The sequence below is a fragment of the Phaenicophaeus curvirostris genome, chromosome 3, assembly GCF_032191515.1.
Source record: "Phaenicophaeus curvirostris isolate KB17595 chromosome 3, BPBGC_Pcur_1.0, whole genome shotgun sequence".
Classification (NCBI taxonomy): Eukaryota; Metazoa; Chordata; class Aves; order Cuculiformes; family Cuculidae; genus Phaenicophaeus; species Phaenicophaeus curvirostris.
The window spans coordinates 76212884-76232443 of NC_091394.1; the positions used below are offsets into that span (position 1 = coordinate 76212884).

A 19560-nucleotide genomic window follows, 5' to 3' on the forward strand; every position below is an offset into this window, starting at 1 on the left:
TATCATTTGTTTAGGATTCTTTTAAAAGACAAATACAAATGTTCCAATGTTTTCATTTTATTCTTCTGGTTCTTTTTCCTGGTTTGCTTTAATAAACTTGTGGATCCATTGATCAATCTCTGCCTACTACACTTAAAAAATTACAATATGTAAGTTGTAGATAGGAGGGAGCTGGCCTCTTCCCCCAAGTGACAGGAGAGAGGACGAGAGGGAATGGCCTCAAGCTCCGCAGGGGAGGTTCAGGCTGGACATCAGGAAAAAAATTTTCAAGGAAAGGGTCACTGGGCACTGGAACAGGCTGCCCAGGGAGGTGGTTGAGTCACCTTCCCTGAAGGTTTTTGAAAGACAGGTGGATGAGGTGCTGAGGGTTTAGTATTTGATAGGAATGGTTGGACTCGACGATCCGGTGGGTCTTTCCCAACCTGGTGATTCTATGATTATTCAAGCCTCAATCACACTTACACATTGCTCAGCTGTCTTCTAGCTTGCAATACAGAAATAACATGAAGTCAAAACACAGTAGAGAAAATTTCTCCATTTGAAAAAAATAATTATAGCAGTTTGTCCCGCTGTTTCCTAGTTTGGCTGCTTTTCTGCCTCTAACTGATCAGAATACTTCATGACTGCAACTGGAAAAGATGCTGGTGTCATCTCTAAAACGACTCCGGGATTTCTTACAATGAGGTACAGCATTGAAACTCAGTTGCAAGACATGGGAAGTCTGCATTACAACCTAAAAATTATTAAAACCAGTTCAGAACAAGATTAATTCATAGAATCACAGAGTGGTTTGAGTTAGTTCTCTACGGTGACAACAAGAAAACTATTCATAGGTCACTACCAAACACAAGTTTTGACAAACTGTATTTGTCAACAAGGAAATCCCTCCTCCTCACCTCATCAACAGTTCTGTCCATTTCACTCACTTGTATCCTCACTCCTTCCATTAAAACTAAGTATTCCCAAACTATTTTTCACTCAAGTCTTACCAAGCAATACAAAATATTAAAGTTATACAGTTACTAATAGTGTAAGTCATGCTTACTACCAAATAGCAAAGTAACAGTCTTAACAAAAGTAAAAATTTCATCCTAATTACAAGCCTCATCACAGATAATTCCCCAAGTTTTCATATGGTTTTATGATTCGAAACAATTAAAAATAAGCAAAAATACTTTTTAAATTAGGAATAAAAGTCCCTTTTTAGTAAATCATGTTCTACCAACAAAATTCTTACAAAGTTTAACTATTTGATACAAACCTTACAGAAAAAATGCCTGGACACCCTCTTGTGCATTACAAGATATTTTTGCAGAAGTAATTACATGGTGGTTTATAGTCTTCATCTGATAAAACTGGTAGAGCTAAAACGTAAAAATGGTGCAAAAGCTCTCCAGAATAATCTCCAGGAGTAATGACATTTATCTACCCATGATCAGGATAAAAAATACGAAATTATCGCACTGACAAGAGCTACTTCCTGCTCTGCCAACAGCACCAGCTAGTACTTCCCTTTTCTTTGTTCCACTTCCAAGTCCCATATCATCTTATCTTTGCATGTGATCTTTATCTACATTTGGAACTTCCCCCAAGCTCAGAGAGATCAATTTCCTACCACTACCGATGATCACAAGAACGATATAAAATATTTTTTAAAAAATATCCATGTTCTCTGCTATAAGCAAAGCTGGACTTCACTGGAAGACTACAGTTCAACTCTCAGTCACAGTATTACAAACACATCCTTCAAATTACAGTCACTTCAAACGCACACATAGGTCTGTAGCATATATAAGACAGCCTGACTCATCATAGCCCAAAATGGATTTGACTACAGCCTACTTGTGTAGCCCTGTCTACTACTGGACCTCATTTACAGCAAACAAAACAGTCATAAGATTGTAAGGATTAACCTTTCTGTGCTTTCTCCTCCAAAAAAAGGTTACAACAACTCTTTAGGCAGAGTTAGCACGTGTAGCTCAAGCAGTTACCACCCCTTAGCAATACGCCTGAACTCTTAAACTTGTCTCATGGTCTAGAATACTAAGGGATAGTTTACATTAATCTTTTTTGTGCTTTGTGTTCAGTTTTTTGTCACTTCAGGTCCATCCTTTACAAAGTTTTCTTTGCCTTAAAATAGACTCATAGAAGCAGTCAGCTTATCTGGCAGAGGAAGCAAACTACTTAGCTCAAAAATGCAACTACAAGGGCTTATGTAATTATGTCCAAATACAATACGTGATGCATTCAGTATTCAGGATCCATCTCTCTTAACATCCCCTGCAAATATAATCTGGTATAATTGATGAATTTTAATTCATTAATTATAGCCTGTAAGCCAGCATCACCAAAGAAAACTGAAAATGAGTACAAGACATGAAACTACTAAGGATGACAAGATTACCACTAAAAGCTTCAATAATAACCTCCAAGGTTACTACAGAGTATAATGTGTATGTTCACTGCTTTTTTTTCTCCACATAATTTTGAGGCCTTTTACAAGTACAGCAGTATAAAGTGCTTGCCTGACAAACATACTACTCTTTGCAAAATGTCTGTATCACTGAAGTTTCCATCCAGATTTTCATTCTTCTTGCCTATCTGTCATCCTAGAATCTCATCTAGTGACTGCTCCACTCAAGGCAATAAAACTCGTAAGGTTCATTTTCCAACTTCTCCCCTTCTGTGTTTCATTATGCTGAAATCATACTCTTGTTCTTATTTTTTTACTACCTGCCTTTTTTGAGCTGACTAGTCTCATTCACAAGCCCCCATTCATGGCCTCCTCCTATTCTACCACCTTCATTCTGTACTAAGAAGCCAGCACTGCCTCAAATTGGCCTCTTCCACTACTCACCTACTAAGTTTTCAGTTCCCTTTATTTTTTTCTTAGGTCCCCTTTTGCTACCAACAGGGCTGCCTTCAGCCCTCTGCAAGACTGTCATTGTCCTTCAGAATTCCTCTACATCACAATCCTGAAAAAGCGAGCAAGAAATGCTAGTACCAAGCTTTCCACGCTGACTGATCTTGTATCTCCTCTGCCTGTGCCTCTCTGTCATCCACTCTGACCTTCTACCTTAAATATAAGGGCAATTTGTCTCAAGTGGAGGCTGACTTCTGTTCCAGGTTTTTTGATGCGCATTCACTGGTGATACGATTCTAAAATTCTGTTTGGATGAGTGAAAAATTACAGACTTAGCATTTCTATTGACCACAATTGCACAACTGGGGTTTTTTTTAGAACAACTGAAGTTGACAGTGTTTCTTTTCCCATCTTCTAGAAAAACTTTACTAGGATATCTCATGGAACAGTGGTGAAAGTTAGCTCGTACAGCATGACGCACAACAGCATTAGTCATCATAAATGAGAGTGGAATATTCAGCCCTCAGACTAAAAAACAGGTAGAAACCCAGTAAAGACAAAGTATTTGAATATAAATACAGAAGTAGGGGAAAAAACAGAAACTTTTAAAGTATGGATAGGTATAGGACAAAAAGGTACACACCGAATTTTCCTCCTCCTCTTCTAGTTCTCTCTGCTGTTCCTCATGTCGCTTTGCCTTTATCTCCATGGCCTCAGTGATCAGGTCCCTTAAAATAGAAACTGGCTTGGCATTCTTAATAAATGTATGCTAGGAAAAAAAGTCATTAAATTATATAATGTCATTACAATAGTTACGCTTCAGATGTAATTACAAGTATTATTCAACACTACAAATGTCACTGATAAATAGTTTTTTCTATTACGCAGAAATTAAAATCTACAGTAACACTACACGCAATATCTTTTAGCTGATTCATAACTGAGATTTTACTTCAACTATTTCTAGTAACAGCAAGCCTTGGGAAATATATTCTTAACTATAGAACAGTTGTTATACGATTATAACTGTCCAAAGGAAATGTGCAGTAAGTAGTAAATAAAAAGAGTAGCAATCGTCTGACATAGAAAAAACAAACTTTCAGATATTCAGTTACAGAATTTCATTAATCTTAATAAATTGACAGCATAAATCAGCAGTTGTAAGCAGAGCAACTACGGCTGCCTCCTTAAACAAACCTGTACTTTATGTCATAAAACATTTCTTGATCTATGTTGCTGAAATGCGGAACAAGTACATTATTAAATCCCTTGACATATCAATTCAGTTACTCTCTTATTTCCTCCATGATCTTTCCCCACAAGCAGCAGTTTCATTCCCACTCACATCCACTGCACTTCCAGCTCCACCACACATGCTCCAACTGCCAGCTATGGGAAAAGGCAACACTTATTTGTGCTGGACAGAGTTTTGAGTTTTGCTGGCCAGGAAGAAAGAGGAAACACTGAAGCTACACACACACACCTTGCAGGTATTAATGCAAGTTTCTTATATCCAGCTGCCACTCTTCAGCTAGCCATACCAACTTCAGATTGTTAAGATCTCAATACTGATTCATACATCATATGAAAATCCGTATCTTTCCATTTTTACTCTCCTTACAGTCTACATTTTGGTGTTCTCAGTATGGAAAACAAAATATTCATAACATGACTTAAGAATGAGATCATCTGTTACTGGATGCTACTCTGCAAAATTTCTGTTCTCCTTGCAGTGGAGTTCACTGGAATTTAAAATTTAAAGGAGGCTATTGCTAGCTGAAGACAAAGCAAATCTAGTATGAATGTCTCACAGATGGCATTTCAGAAGATCAGATTCTTATGTAGAATGATCAACAAGGAAAATTATGAATAGTATTTACCGATAGCAGTGAAAAGTGTAAAAAAACCTAAATTATGCTTCCAAAATAAGCTTCCAAAAGCTTAATCAATTAAGAATCACCAAAGTAAAAGAAGCAAAGGATCTAGCAAAATTTTTCACTTCCCTCTCATTATAACAGCAAGTTTATTTACAGGAAATTTTAGATTCCACCATGGAACCTAGTATAATTTTTCTAGAAATCTTCCCCTCACTCCCCTCTCTTTCACTATCTTTGTTCTTTGTTTTGTCTTAGCTGTTTGTAGGCTTATTATGACAGCCCTGATGGCAGTGGATAACACAAACATTTTGCATTTTCTCTCTGCCCCATGCATTAAAATGCATCACCCCTGTAAAATTACATCTATTTCACATAGACTAAATCTTTCTTGATGGATCAGTTCCTCCTGTTTGATGTTTCTGAAGTTCCTTTAAATCTCTCAGCTTTATTTCTACCTCAGTACTAAAAAGATGCAACTGTTAAATTCCTGCAGCTACTAGCAGCTCAGGTAGCAAACAAGCAAAACCAGAGCAAATCCTGCCCTGGCTCCGTAGGTCCCCACCGCCAACTCTGGCTTGAATTTAAGAGTGCCCACTTGGTATAACTCAGCCCAACAAGCTCCTTATGCTGTCCATCTGCATCAGACACATAGCAAGCCATCTGCTTAATTTGACATGATCAGAAGGGCAGATTAAATATGCTGCATGGGTGGTCTACACTGAGGGGTAACCTGGGCTCAATGCCTTTACTTAACACTTGCCTAGAGCCTGAGATCTATCAAGGGCCTCTAACCACAAAGCAAGGATCCATTTTTAATAGCAAGAACCAGTTCTAAACTATATAAAGAGCAATCACATTGAGAAGCTGCAAAGGAGAAATAAAACAGGTGTACAGATACAGGAGCTGACAGAGAAAAGACCACAAACTAGAAAAGAAATAAGGCACAATAACAGTTAAAGTAAGATTTGCCTTAGAAATTTTCTAGTTTGAGACAAAAGGTTAAAATAAAAATAAAACAAAACACAACCTGTATTTCCTCAGTAAGTTAAATACTGACCTGCAGCAGCTGTGTTGCTGTAGCTCTTTGTTCAGGATTTTTCACTAAGCATTTCTTCACAAAATCTGTGAATTCATCAGACCAGAGCTCTGGCTTCCGGAAGGTCGGAGGGGGATTTGTAGGGATCATAAAAATAGCCTAGATAAAAACCAAACAACAATAGCAAGTTTAAACAAAACACATCATCACAGCAGTGAAGCCAAGTAAATAAATTGCTTTATTCACCTTTCTTATCAGACTAAGAGTCTGAAAAATTTTAAGTAAGTTAGTATTGCCGCTCAGGTCAAGATTCAGGAAATAAATCCATCCGCTACTGATGTTGCTAGTTCTCATTGCATTTTCTCTATTAAACTGCATCCCAGCAAGCACATCACTCGTTATTTTATCTATTGCTGTTTATCAGTCTCGAGAGACAATTTTGTTCTTTCAAAAATCCTTAGTAGAAATATTTGCACCGCTTGTTTAAAAAGACATATATAATGTTGCTGTGAAAAGCTAAGTTCATCATCTCTCAAAACTGCATTTAGATTTATAGAAAACTTGGTTAGCAAATTCAGTTGGATTACTATTCCCTTTTGCATTCATAATTCTTATAGGTTTAAAACTTGCTTTTCCTAATAGGTTTTAGAAACATGCTAACAGACCTATGACCACTAAAAGATGACAAAAATCAAGTTATCAAAAGTAACCTGCCTACTAGCAGTGAGAATTTACTTGAAATTGAAGAGGTAGAATATTACTTATATAACAGAAATTCCACACCATCGACAACCAGATGCAGACAGATTTTTCAATTAGGAAAAGATTCATACTATACTAAAAAAAAATTGCCTACTTAACATTACATATATTGTGTCATTTTCTTAATGATTTTTCCAGATTTTCCTCTAATTATAGATTTATACCTGTAGGGCAAAAAAGAGCAGTACAATTCCGAGAAACTACCATAAAATAACTGGAAATTTTGAACTTCTGTACGTAACCTGTCAAATGAATACAGTATCACTGCTTAAGATTTACACAACAGCAATACACTATTCAGAACTAGGTCTGCTGACAGAAATAATAAGCTGTTACTTTGTCCTAGAACCAGGCTCAATTCAACCACAGTTTCCAAAGTGAGAGTGCATAATAGGTCTTCATTTGTTTTCCTACAAGCATAGGCAGAAAACATGCACTCAGAAAACGGGAAAAAACTGAAATGAGAGATTATACAAAATGTCAACATAGCAGTCACTGGAAGCTTCAGCCTGTGTTTGAAACATGGGGAGAAAGGAGAGGGAACTTGCTGAAATTTTATCCATAACTCCTTAAAGAAGTCTGACTAGCCTTGAAAGTTGGTTTAACTAGTTCTAAACTTGTTCTAACCCTTGTTTTAAAATTCTTGACATACACTGAAGAAAAGCAGAACCCATGCAAAAGCTGTTTGCTATAATTTTAATGAAAAATTATTTCAGTATTAAATAGTTTGCTTTAATTCAAACACTTAAACATATACAAAACTTGTTTTATAATTCTTGTATTGGGCAAATTATAAGAAGAGACCTAAGCATTTTGTTCAATAAATATTTATGCAACAGCAGCTTTATATTTTCGGTGGACAGCTGTGCCAAACTAGTATATGAACTCAGATAAGAAACACAGCACTTTATTACCCCCTAATTGCCTTACCTACTTCACTTGTGATACAAGATTCATTGTCAGTACAAGAGAAGTGCTTCTGGTATAAAGCAGTGGCTAACAAATTCAGCTGTTTCTGTCCTTGAAAGTAATGATCTCTTCTGAACTTCGAACTGATGACTTTTAATCTTATCTTTAGCTACTCATAACAGCTAGCTCTGCAGTAGCTATTGAAAACACAGGCTGTAACAGAAGACCAGTAACTTCTCTTGATGTGGTGTCAAAACATGTACCTCCTGTTGGATAACATGGATCTGTCTCTCTGCAGGTAAGCAAAGCTTAGTTTCAGAGTCCTACTCAGATCCAATTTCTGGGAAAAATATTTGTCTTTGCCAATTATTTTCATCAACTACACAGCAGTTAAGAACTACAGCAAAGAAGCAACTTTATAATTCACAAAGGACAATGAGAAGAAAGAGGGATTTCATGAATCATTCTTTTATGGCAGGCAATAAAAGTTAAAAGGAGATATTCAAGAGCTAGTTAGAGCCCTAAATCCATACTTATGCTTTGTAAGTTTGTTGAAGATACCTACTTCAGAAATATGTATTTATTTAACGCCTAAACCGTAGACTTTTGTAAATCTTGATATGTGACATGACCTGTGTTACCTGAAAAAAAGTTTCAGACGCATTTCTGTAATACAAGAAAACATACAGAAACTACTTATTCCAAATGTGTGATCCAACTAGTTTATTATGCCATGCACTAGCTAGCGTGTACCTCTCCCCTTTGGCTCAGCACCTCCTTTCATGAACCAGTCTGAAACACTGGTTTTCAATTCTGTCTTCCTCCTCTGCTTCCTCATTTTGGCTTGTACATTTCTCTGCACAGAAGTTAAGCTCTCTCTCTCTCTTTCAGAACAGTCAATGATTTAGCTTCCAACTACTTCTGTTACCTTCCAAGAAGCTTGCAAAGCAATCACTGGAGAATTGTAAAGCTAGTCCCAAATCTCCAGGAATAAAAACAAAACCCTTATCTGACGGGAATTTATTCCTCGTATTTGTTTTCATTTCTTGTCAAACACATCAATTCCATCCTAAGAGCTCTGTCCTATTTTAAAACAAAACTAAGCTGTCTCAGTCACTGTGTTCCATAGGTGCCAAGGAAACCCAAGAAACTTGTTTTCTTCATGCTTCTTCCATCTTATTTCTCCAGTCCCTGGTCTTTGCCTCCACTCCACTTACCATTTTCTCTAGAAGTTTCCCACAGCTACTGGTATTAGTTGAGCGCTCACAGTAGGCAATGCTCACACAGCCAGCATTAGGCAACTGTTGCTTTAAAAAGAACCCAACTGAAACCACTACCAGCTAGCACTGATCAGAAGCAACCGTACCCCGACCTACAGGGGCTGAAATGGCAGTAACAACTGCAGGAAACATGGGGAGGAAATTGTTCAGTGGGGGCAGGCTCTGACTTATAAAAGAGCTGGGGGCCAATTCTTCTCTCCCACCTTCAACGTCACCTTCCACGTGTCCCTACATAACTTGAGACAGACTGGAAAGTCGTAGTCAAGTAACACATCAAATATACAGGCAAGGTGTTAGATTGTAGGATTTGGTCTTAAGTTTTAACTATTCAAACATCCTTTAAAAAAAAAAAGAGAACACCTCTCTCTCAGGCCTGAGGAACTACGGCAGCAAAACTGGTGTTTTTCACCAGTTTCCAAATTTGCCCTTCCACCTCTGAACCTCAAGCCCAACTCTACTTGGAATCACCTTTCATACTTTGCTCTGAGGCAAGTCCTAGACATGCAGTGAAACCAGAATTCAAGGAAGATCCCAGTGTATACATGACAAAAAGATGGGTAGAAGATGCATCATCCAGGGCAGCTCTCAGCAGCCACTTCTGATTTGAGCACTAGAAAATCTAACACAGTTTCTACTGTAACTGTTGCCTGGAAGCACTTACCTGCCCAATAACCAGCAGGTACAGTTTAGCTGAATACCAGACTGAGGACCAGGTCTCAAGTGAGAGCAGAACAGTGCAAGTCAGCACAAGATTTTCATTTTATTAAAGGGCCTACCATTTTAAATAAAGTCCACACTGAAAACATTTTTTTAAATGAAGGGTTTTTTATGGACAATTTTATTGGCATGAAAATGTCATTACGGCAATGATAATGAATTAGGAAACTCCAAAAGAGAAATGAAACCCTCATGTATCACATTTGGAATTTCCTAATCAGAAAATCCTTGCAGCTCATTCTTCCTGTCAGTCAGGATTATGCAGCTGTATTTCACACCACCCATGAACACATTAAATGATCAACAGTAGTTCGGCAGAGGTACTATGTCTTTAAGCTTTAAAATCCTCAAATTACTTACCTCTATTGCCTAGTATAAACAAATTGCTTGTAATCAATAGCAGGAAATCAAAATGTAACTTTTATTCTTATTTGCCCTATATCATGAATGCTACTGAAAGAGGCAGAAAAGACTTCTATATTGTGGCAATTTTATAATTTTCATGCTCTTAAGTTCCATTACTTGAATCTACACAGAGAAACTTTTTCATAACAAGGATTAGGATACAAGACATCCACAGGCAGGTTGTGACTCCATAGGTTGCTTTTTTTTTTTAAAAAAAAAAAGCACAACTACAATACTGTTACAAGAAATTTTTTTGCAAAACTTTCTAACAGAGAAAAAGTTATTGAACAACGCCTTGTGTGTGTAAAGACAGGGAAGTCAATTTATGATCTGCTTCAGTATAGATAATAAGTTTAATTGTTCAATTGTTAGAAGCTTCCTAAAAATGACCAGCTTCCTCTTCCTGTCTGTAAACAGAAATTCATAAAGATCTTCTACGGCACTTATACTTTTTGTGCAGCGTAACAAATGGGTCTGGTTCAATCAGACATCTATCAGATAGCTCCATTTCTGCATGAAATGTAACTTCTGTTGAAGCTGCTAGTACCAATTTTTACTCTTTTCTTTTTGGAAAAAGAAAAGGTGCTTGGCTTCTTAGCCATGCACCAATTACTCAACCAATTACATATTCCATCTCTGGAGGGGGTGTACGTGCTGCTCTTTACTAATCTCAGTGACTAGAGCAATATAAACTAAAGAGATCAAGAAGGAACCATTCAAATCAAAACTGCATCCAGTGGCTGTACAATGCTAGTTTCCTCATTTTCACTGCCTGTCTCATACCTTGCATATTCTACCAGAGAAGTGGCTTGAAGGAACACACAAAACAGAGCATTTACTTCAATTTTGCACAGGAAAAGCTGAACAATTTACCCTGAGTTAAAGAAACAGAAATGCAAAAGAAATTTACCACTAATACTTTTTTGAAATTATGTGACATAAAAAGCATTCATTGAAGTTATGTTCTTTGAACAAATATCCTAGCCTGATCCAGCCAAGTGGACAACTGCTTCTCCCATATCTCAGCTAAAACACACTTTCAGTTTAAGCTAGAACACTGAAGAAGCCATTAACAACTTAGGGTGAAAAATGTTCACGTACTTATTTTTCAACTGACTTCAATGAATTACCAAAAGAAAAGTGTTTGTTTGGAAATGACATCTGGAAAAAAAACAAACCCCCAAAATAAGCAAAAAAAATCCCCACCCCCAAGAAACAACATCAAACCAAACCAAAGAAAGCAAGCCACTCCAACAAACCCGCAATTGCATTACTTTGAAAGCTGGATCATCAAAACAGAAAGGAAACAGTTTCCCCTTTCATAAAATTTGCAAAACTGATAATACCCGCTATTAAAATACACCTACTCCTAGGAATAAAATTATATTTCCAACAGTAAGCAAAATCATAAAGATTCCTATCACTGTTCAACCAAAAAAGCATTTTCTTCACTGACAGCAGTAATTGATCGTCCCACAAATAGAGCAATAACGCTGTGCTGTTACACCCACCTGCCTCACAAGGTCCAAATAAACCACAACTAGAATTATCAACACAGGCCTAAATGCAAGAAGGGATAAGTGGAGATTTAGTCCAGATAACTTCTAGACAAACAATAAATGATACAGGTGACATTTAATGCGCAAATCTATTGTGCTCACCTCGACAGTGCTTTACTAGTGGCCACTTATGAAAGCACGTACACAATACTACAGACAGTAAAAATGACACAAAATATTTTAGGATAAAATGACAGACATATCACATATTAACACTGGGAGTATTTTTAAAAAAACAAAATCAGAACAGGAGAAAATAAGAAAAAAAAAAAATTAAAAAACACTAAATAAAAAAAACCCCAAACTGATAGCAGTGGTTTAACAACCACTCACTGTCACAAGCTTCCCTCTGGAATGATGACCTTTGCTGTTCAAAGCAAAGTATGATGCACTTAAGATGTAAAGTAATAAAGTAATAAACACTGAGAAAAAATACATAATGGAAAGAATAATCACATGATTAGCAGCAAAGATGGTTTACTGGAAGATAAACCATTTATATTGACCTATCCATTTATTATTGCTAGTAAGATCATAACATTTTGACAGCGTTACAGTAGGTCAAGAATGTAAAGATACCGATCTCAAACATTTTGCAATAGTAAATGCAATTTTAAGTCTACTGAAAAGAATCAACCCTTGCCTAGTCAGCACCGTCACACAACAGAGCTGTGCCTTAAGGTTCACTACTTGACTTATTTTTTCTGCTAAAGACAGAAGCTTGACTTGATGACCCTTATGGACCCCTTCCAATTTCTACAATACTTCTTCTAAAAAAATTGCTTTGAATTCCAAAGGAACACGACAAATAATTTATGTGACAACAGCCTGAAGAAGTCAGCATTCTAAGACTACAAGTTCATTCAGTTTGGGATTTTTTACTAGTTTTAAACAAGCTCACTTATGCAATTGGATTGGATTATGAAATCCAATCCCATTAAAGTTGTGGCATACTCTGAGACAATTCTGCACCAGTATATTCTAAAGGTAGAATTTATTACACTGGCTGTTATCCAACCAGCAAGACAAAGAGCAAGTTCGCTCTGCTAACTCATCTAAAAGGACCACGTTATCTACATTTGTCTGTTCATTACCAAATTTTCAGACGAGCAATAAAAATATATTTATTGCCACCAATCTGTTCTCCAGATATATCACCTCAGCACACTGTCCTACTGGCAGTCCAGCAGACCTATCAATATCTCTCCAGACTTTCTTCTAATATATTTAAATAGCTCCCTGTGATTTAGGAAACTCTTCATGACTTTTCCCTGTAGGTTTTTCGGCTATTATCTTGCCCGAACTTCCCACCTTCTGTTTTAAAATGGAATAGTTTTTCAATGCAATTCAGTAGGGCTATTTCCATTTCCTGAACCCAACTCTACAGCACAGAATATTCTTAAATGCTACTATTCAACCAAACATTGTCCTCCCATTTCCTTTTTGTTTAGAGATATAACATTCAATTCTCATTGCACCTGCAAAGTTACAAACTCACCGACATCAGTGAAGTTACAACAGAAGTGTCAGCAAACTGATTCTCAAAATTCTCCCCCCCCAGCTTCAACAGCAAGCCTTTAAAGAAGGGCAACAAATGCCTTTTGAAAAATCTACAGAAATGAAAAATAAAGCACGGAAATATCTGCAATTTCACAAAGGTTTTTTAACTGTTCTTTGGCTTGGTTGGGATTTTTTGGGGTTTTTTCTTTGGGGTAGGAGGCAGCCAGTGTTTTAGGTAAGTGAAATTAAGCAATTTTTAAAGCAAAAGCTTTCACTGAAAACAAAAATTTCAGCCTACTCAAGATTTTGTGCTTAACCTACTCCAGGAAGCTAAAGGTTTTGGTTGACATACGTAGGAATTTTCAGAGAAAAAATACCTAACTCGCAAATAATCCCATCTACGTATCAAACAGTATGATTACTTAACATTTTATTGAAAGTTAATTGAGAGTTCCTAGCCACAATAACCATGAGTCCTTTTTTTGTTTCAAGAACCAAAAAAAAAAAAGAACCCAAACATCTTTAACACATTTTTGTCACAGACATTTTAACACCTCAGCAAGTTTGCCAACAACACCAAGCTAAGCGGCGCAGCTGACACACTGGCGGGAAGAGATGCCATCCAGAGGGATCTTGACAGGCTTGAGAGGTAGGCCTGTGCAAACATAATTAAGTGAAACAAGGCCAAATGCAAGGTCCTGACCTGGATCAGAGCAATCCCAAGCACAATTACAGGCTGGTCAGAGAACGGATTAAAAGTAGCCCTGAAGAGAAGGACTTGAAGGTGCTCGTCGAAGGGAAGCTCGACATGAGCTGGCAACATGTGCTTGCAGTCCAGAAAGCCAACCATATCCTGGACTGCATCAGAAGTGTGACCAACAGGTTGAGGGAGGGGATTCTGCCCCTCTAGTCTGCTCTCATAAGGCTTGATCTGGAGTACTGCATTCGGTTCTGGAGACCTCAACACAGGAAAGAGAGATCTGGTCAAGTGAGTCCAGAGCGGGGCGCCACAAAGATGATCAGAGGGTTGGAGCACCTCCTATACGAGGACAGGCTGAGAGAGTTGGGCTTGTTTAGCCTTGAGAACAGAAGGTTCCAAGGAGACGTTATAGCAGCCTTCCTGTACTTAAAGGGGGCATACAAGGAACCTGGGGAGGGGCTCTTTATCAGGGAATTCAGTGATAGAATGAGGGGAAATGGTTTTAAGCTGAAACAGGGAAGATTTAGTGTAGATACTAGGAAGAAATTTTTTATTGTGAGAGTGGTGAGGCACTAGAACAGGCTGCCCAGAGAAGTTGCGGCTGCCTCATCCCTGGAGGTGTTTAAGGCCAGCTTGGATGAGGCTTTGAGCAACCTGACCTAGCGGGAGGTGTCCCTGCCCATAGCAGGGGGGTTAGAACTGGATGATCTTTAAGCCCCCTTCCAACCTAAACCATTCTATAATTCTATTATTAAGACTGAAAACAGTATCTTACATAGTGGTTTAACCTTATAAACCAATTTTTACGTGATGTAGACTTGGAAAAGAAGCTATTTTCAAATATAGTTGTATAGGAGAAAAGTTAATTTTGGTAGTGGACCTGCTCTTTGTAACGATATCACCATAACAGAGAGATGGGGCCAGCACCACTGCAGACCTCTAGGTAATTAGATGTTCTACCATAAACCTCAAGGAACATCACCAACATTTACCAGATTATACATTCCGGTAGATCTTGAGCAAGAGCCAGGAAACTCACTGGCTAAAAGACATTTCCCAGCCACACAGGTGTCCAAGAACCAAGAGGGAAAAGGTGCCTTCATGAATGTTGGCACCTCTCTCATACAGAAGCATCCTGATACCACTTAACTCCCCACTTTCACAGAATCCAAGAGACCTAGAACATAAGAGAAGGGTCTTGAACTGGAACAATTTTTTCTTTTTTCAGCATTGAACTTGAACAACCGGTTTCTTATCAGTTGCAAAACAAGGAAATGGTTCTAAAAGCACACATTACATGACTGAATCCAAGCCGTACTCTTTTGATTAATTTAATCCTCTTTCACCACAGTTTCTTTTACTCCTGATTCAATACTACCATGAAAATTCATAGACATAATGGCTACAAGGTTCCAGTTCTGCTACCCAGACTAAGAAACTGATTTTCACTCCAAGAAAACCCCAACAACATAGCTTACTTTAATAATAAAGCTTTTCTCTTCTTCCCACAGTATTCTCTGCAGCTTTAGAAAATAAGGCAGTGATTACATCCAGAAATACATTAACATTCACTAAAACATGAAGTGGAAAATCTGCATTTCCAATTATATCTACTAATAAAAGAGCGAAGGAATGAGTAACTTATATTTGTGAGAAAAAGCTGTAGCAAACTCACTGGACAGTAAATGTGAAACTTTTGCCATAACCACACACAGTAGTAACAATACAAGGCATCCAAGAAATATGCAGTAGTTCCCTTTTATTCAGGGTATGTCAGACCTTCAGCAGCAGTACTGCCTTGAGTTTTAGGCACATTACTTTCAGAGATGTGAACCAAGTGAAGCTGGGTCAAAAAAGCGCAACTATAATGCTTACACCAGCTCGTGCCTCTGTTACTGGCTCCACTTGCGAAAGCTGCGCTCAAGTCGGGGAACTCCTTCACATGGTGGAGGAGTTAAGGGAGGAGGTAAAGAGGCTGAGGACCATTAGGGAGTGTGAGAGGGAGATAGACCAGTGGAGTAGTGCCCTCTCACTAACTCATCAGCCTGCTGGAGCTGGTGTGTCCAAACACCATCCACCTGCAAACTGCAAAGCTGGGGGAACAAGAGATGGAGAATGGCAGCAAGTTCCTGCCAGATGAAAGAAACCTGCTCCCCTCACCCAGACACCAAAACCCCAGATCCCCCTGGTGAACAAGTACCAGGTGCTGCAGGTGGAATCCAACCCTGAGGATGATAGGTTCCCACAGCTTAGAATCCTTCCCTAGACCGCGCCATCCTCAGAAAAAGATAAAAACATCCTCCATTAAGAAGAAGAGGAGGGTGATTGTTGTAGGGGACTCCCTCCTAAAAGGAATGGAGGGACCCATTTGCAGACTGGACCTGCTCCACAGAGAGATCTGCTGCTTACCGGGGGCATCAGTGAAGGAGGTAGCTAGAAAACTTCCTTCCCTGGTCCATGAGACAGACTACTATCCTCTGATAGTAGTCCAAACTAGTAACGACGATCTAGTAAACAAAAAGACCAAAACCATCAAGAATGACTTCAGGGCCATTGGGAAAATGATGGAGGGCTCTGGGGCACAAATAGTATTCTGCTCCATCCCATGGCTAAATAGAGAGGAGCAGGAAGTCAGGAAGAAGAATTCAATTAATGCCTGGCTCTGAGCCTGGTGTGAGGAGAGGGGCTTTGGTTTCTTTGATCATGGGGTGGCTCACGCACCCCCAGGCTTTCTTGCTAGGGATGGGACATGTGGGTCTCCTAGGGGGACTAAACACATCTGAGGGTGCTAAGGGAGATACAGGCACTCTGGCATTAGCTACTCCAGTTACCAGGCAATTGGGAATGAACTCTGTTCCCTGTAGGAGGGCTGAAGGCTTGGCAGCTCAGCTGAAGTGCATTTACACCAATGCACACAGCATGGGGAATAAGAAGGAAGAGCTGGAAGCTGTCGTAGGGCAAGGAGCCTATGATGTCATTGCCATCACGGAAACATGGTGGGACAACTCATATAACTGGAGTGCAGCTATGGTGGGGTACAAACTCTTCAGGCGGGATAGGAAGGGCAGGAGAGGAGGCGGGGTAGCCCTCTTTGTAAGGGAGGACTTGGACACCGTTGAGATGGATTGTGGCGATGAGGAGATTGAGTGCCTGTGGGTTAAAATCAGAGGAGCCCACCAGAAGGTAGATTTTGTGATGGGAGTCTGTTACAGACCACCCAGCCAAGGAGAAGCAGCTGATGAGCTCTTCTATAAACAGCTGGGGTTAATCTCTAGATCAATGCCTCTCATTCTTGTGGGAGACTTCAATCTTCCTGATATCTGCTGGAAGTACAATAGAGCAGAAAGGAAGCAGTCTAGGAGGTTCCTGGAGTGCGTGGAAGACAACTTCCTTGCACAGCTGGTGAATGAACCTACAAGGGAGGGTGCCCTCCTGGACCTGCTGTTTGTGAACAGAGAAGGCCTTGTGGGGGATGTGGCAGTAGGTGGATGCCTAGGACAAAGTGATCATGAGATGATAGGGTTTTCTGTTCTAGGTGAAGTGAAGAGGGTGGTTAGTAGGACAGTAGCACTTAATTTCCAGAGGGCAGACTTTGAACTCTTCAGAAGGCTGGTTGGCAAAGTCTCATGGGAGAGAGTACTTAAGGGCAAGGGAGCCCATGAGTGCTGGGAGCTCTTCAAAAAGGAAATCGTAGCAGCTCAGGAGAAAGCCATCCCCGTGTTCCGGAAAAAATGCCGGCAGGAGAGAAAACCAGCTTGGTTGAACCAATGGCATCTTGGCTTGTATCAGAAACGGCGTGACCAGCAGGTCCAGGGAGGTTATTCTCCCTCTGTACTCAGCAGTGGTGAGACCGTTCCTCAAATACTGTGTAGAGTTCTGGGCCCCTCACCACAAGAAGGATGTTGAGGCTCTGGAGCGAGTCCAGAGAAGAGCAACGAAGCTGGTGAAGGGGCTGGAGAACAGGCCTTACGAGGAGCGGCTGAGAGAGCTGGGGTTGTTTAGCCTGGAGAAGAGGAGGCTGAGGGGAGACCTCATTGCTCTCTACAACTACCTGAAAGGAGGTTGTAGAGAGGAGGGTGCTGGCCTCTTCTCCCAGGTGACAGGGGACAGGACAAGAGGGAATGGCCTCAAGCTCTGCCAGGGGAGATTCAGGCTGGACATTAGGAAAAAATTTTTCACAGAAAGGGTCATTGGGCACTGGAACAGGCTGTCCAGGGAGGTGGTTGATTCACCTTCCCTGGAGGTGTTTAAGGCACGGGTGGACAAGGTGCTGAGGGGCATGGTTTAGTGTTTGATAGAAATGGTTGGACTCGATGATCCAGTGGGTCTCTCCCAACCTGGTTATTCTATGATTCTATGAAAAAACACACTCTGCAAGAAAAGATTGAATGAATTAGGATTGCTTACACTCTAAAGAGGAGGTAACTATAGTGCACAATATGGTAACAGTCTCCAACACGTTAAACGCTGCTTCAAAGGGGGAAAAAAATATTTTTTATTCAAGTCTATTAAGAACAGATGAAGAGCCAATGAGTTCAAATTTCAAATAATATCCAGGTTACAAAGTAGGAAATTTTCCATCAAACTACCTGAGAAGTTCCCAGATTTTGTCACTGTATTCTACCAAAAATTATAGACAAACACAGTTCTAAACTGTAGAGTCAAAATTTGAGCATACATTTTGAAGATCTTTTCCACCACCACCACCTCCCCATTTGCCCCACATGCACATAAACCACACAGGATCAGAAGTGTTTTCCCCAGGTCTAACCTGAAAGTTCATTACACATACATTAAATGAAACTAAATGAAATGCAATGAAAAGCTTTCCTCAATACTCCATGTGAATCCTTCACAGGCTGCACTCTCTCCCTGAAACATCTCCTCTGCTCCTGATTTTCAGTGATTGTGTAAAGACTTACATTTAGGAGTCAATACCTAAAACGATTACAGGTAGCGCAAAAGAAGGAGGGAATTTAGTCACGTCACAGCTGGAATAGAGTCTTGCCAGAAAAATAATCTGCATGCTGTGAACTGAAAAGCCTACAGTGGCTGCTGACAGCCCACTGGGATACCCAGCGGCAACTCCAGTAATTAAAAAAAAGAGGATTGTCGTAGCTGGTCAGTCTAGGTACAGAAACAGAATATCCACGTTTAACAGAAGAAACATGAAACACAAAGGAACAATGCTTACAACAATGTTTGCTGCTGCCTACTTCACCATTTCGAATGGCAATAGATAAACAGGTGACAGGAAAAGCCAACCACCAGCACAAGGAAAAAACGCTCATTCACCTGTAGCGTTCAACCCAAGAACTAAAATTAAATGGACAGATAACAACATTCCAGGTATTCAATTCCTACATCTCACCAAAATAATGGAAATTTTCTAGTCTATGAAAGAGTAACTGAGTATTCATCTTAAAGCTTTGTCTACTCTCAAGCAAAGGAAAGCATGTGCTGTTTCTGTCCCACAGAAACCCAGGGTACCAAGAGAATACAAGACTACATGGCCCAGTTTTTCCAGCTAACAGGTACATACAGAGAACAGTGTTACTGTCATCACCTAGTCAGCATTTCCAACATTCTCCCCAACAACTTCACAAAAATATCATTTTAATTGCAGCCCCTTAGCTTCATTGCTAGGTTAGTACAAAAGTTCTCTACATCCTTCCCCGTAAGAAAACGTAGCTGCTAGAGCAAACCGATCTTTGCTCCTACTCCACAGGTCACGATGCAGACACAAGCTGTGAGAGGCATCACAAAGTACAGTCCAAACATTTGAATGACCAAACGAGAAGAGAAATATAATCAAGGCATGGTATTATTTTTACAAAATTAAACCCCTTTTAAACTAAACCAAATAATAAAACTACAACATCAAAGTCAGAGTTAAAATACAAATATACCCCTGGAACTGATACTTCAGTTCTTCATGGCACTTCATTATCT

General features: G+C 39.5%; 1 protein-coding gene across 1 annotated transcript in view; it reads right to left on the reverse strand.

The window, feature by feature from the left end:
• The window catches only part of STK3 (serine/threonine kinase 3), a 123064-nt gene that overhangs the window by 58898 nt on the left and 44606 nt on the right, over positions 1-19560 (reverse strand). Inside the window, exons 7-8 of the mRNA XM_069854419.1 lie at positions 5798-5935; positions 3507-3632 (exon numbers count right to left, since the gene is read on the reverse strand). Of these exons, the coding sequence (XP_069710520.1) occupies positions 3507-3632; positions 5798-5935 (264 nt within the window). The remainder of the gene's footprint in view (positions 1-3506; positions 3633-5797; positions 5936-19560) is intronic.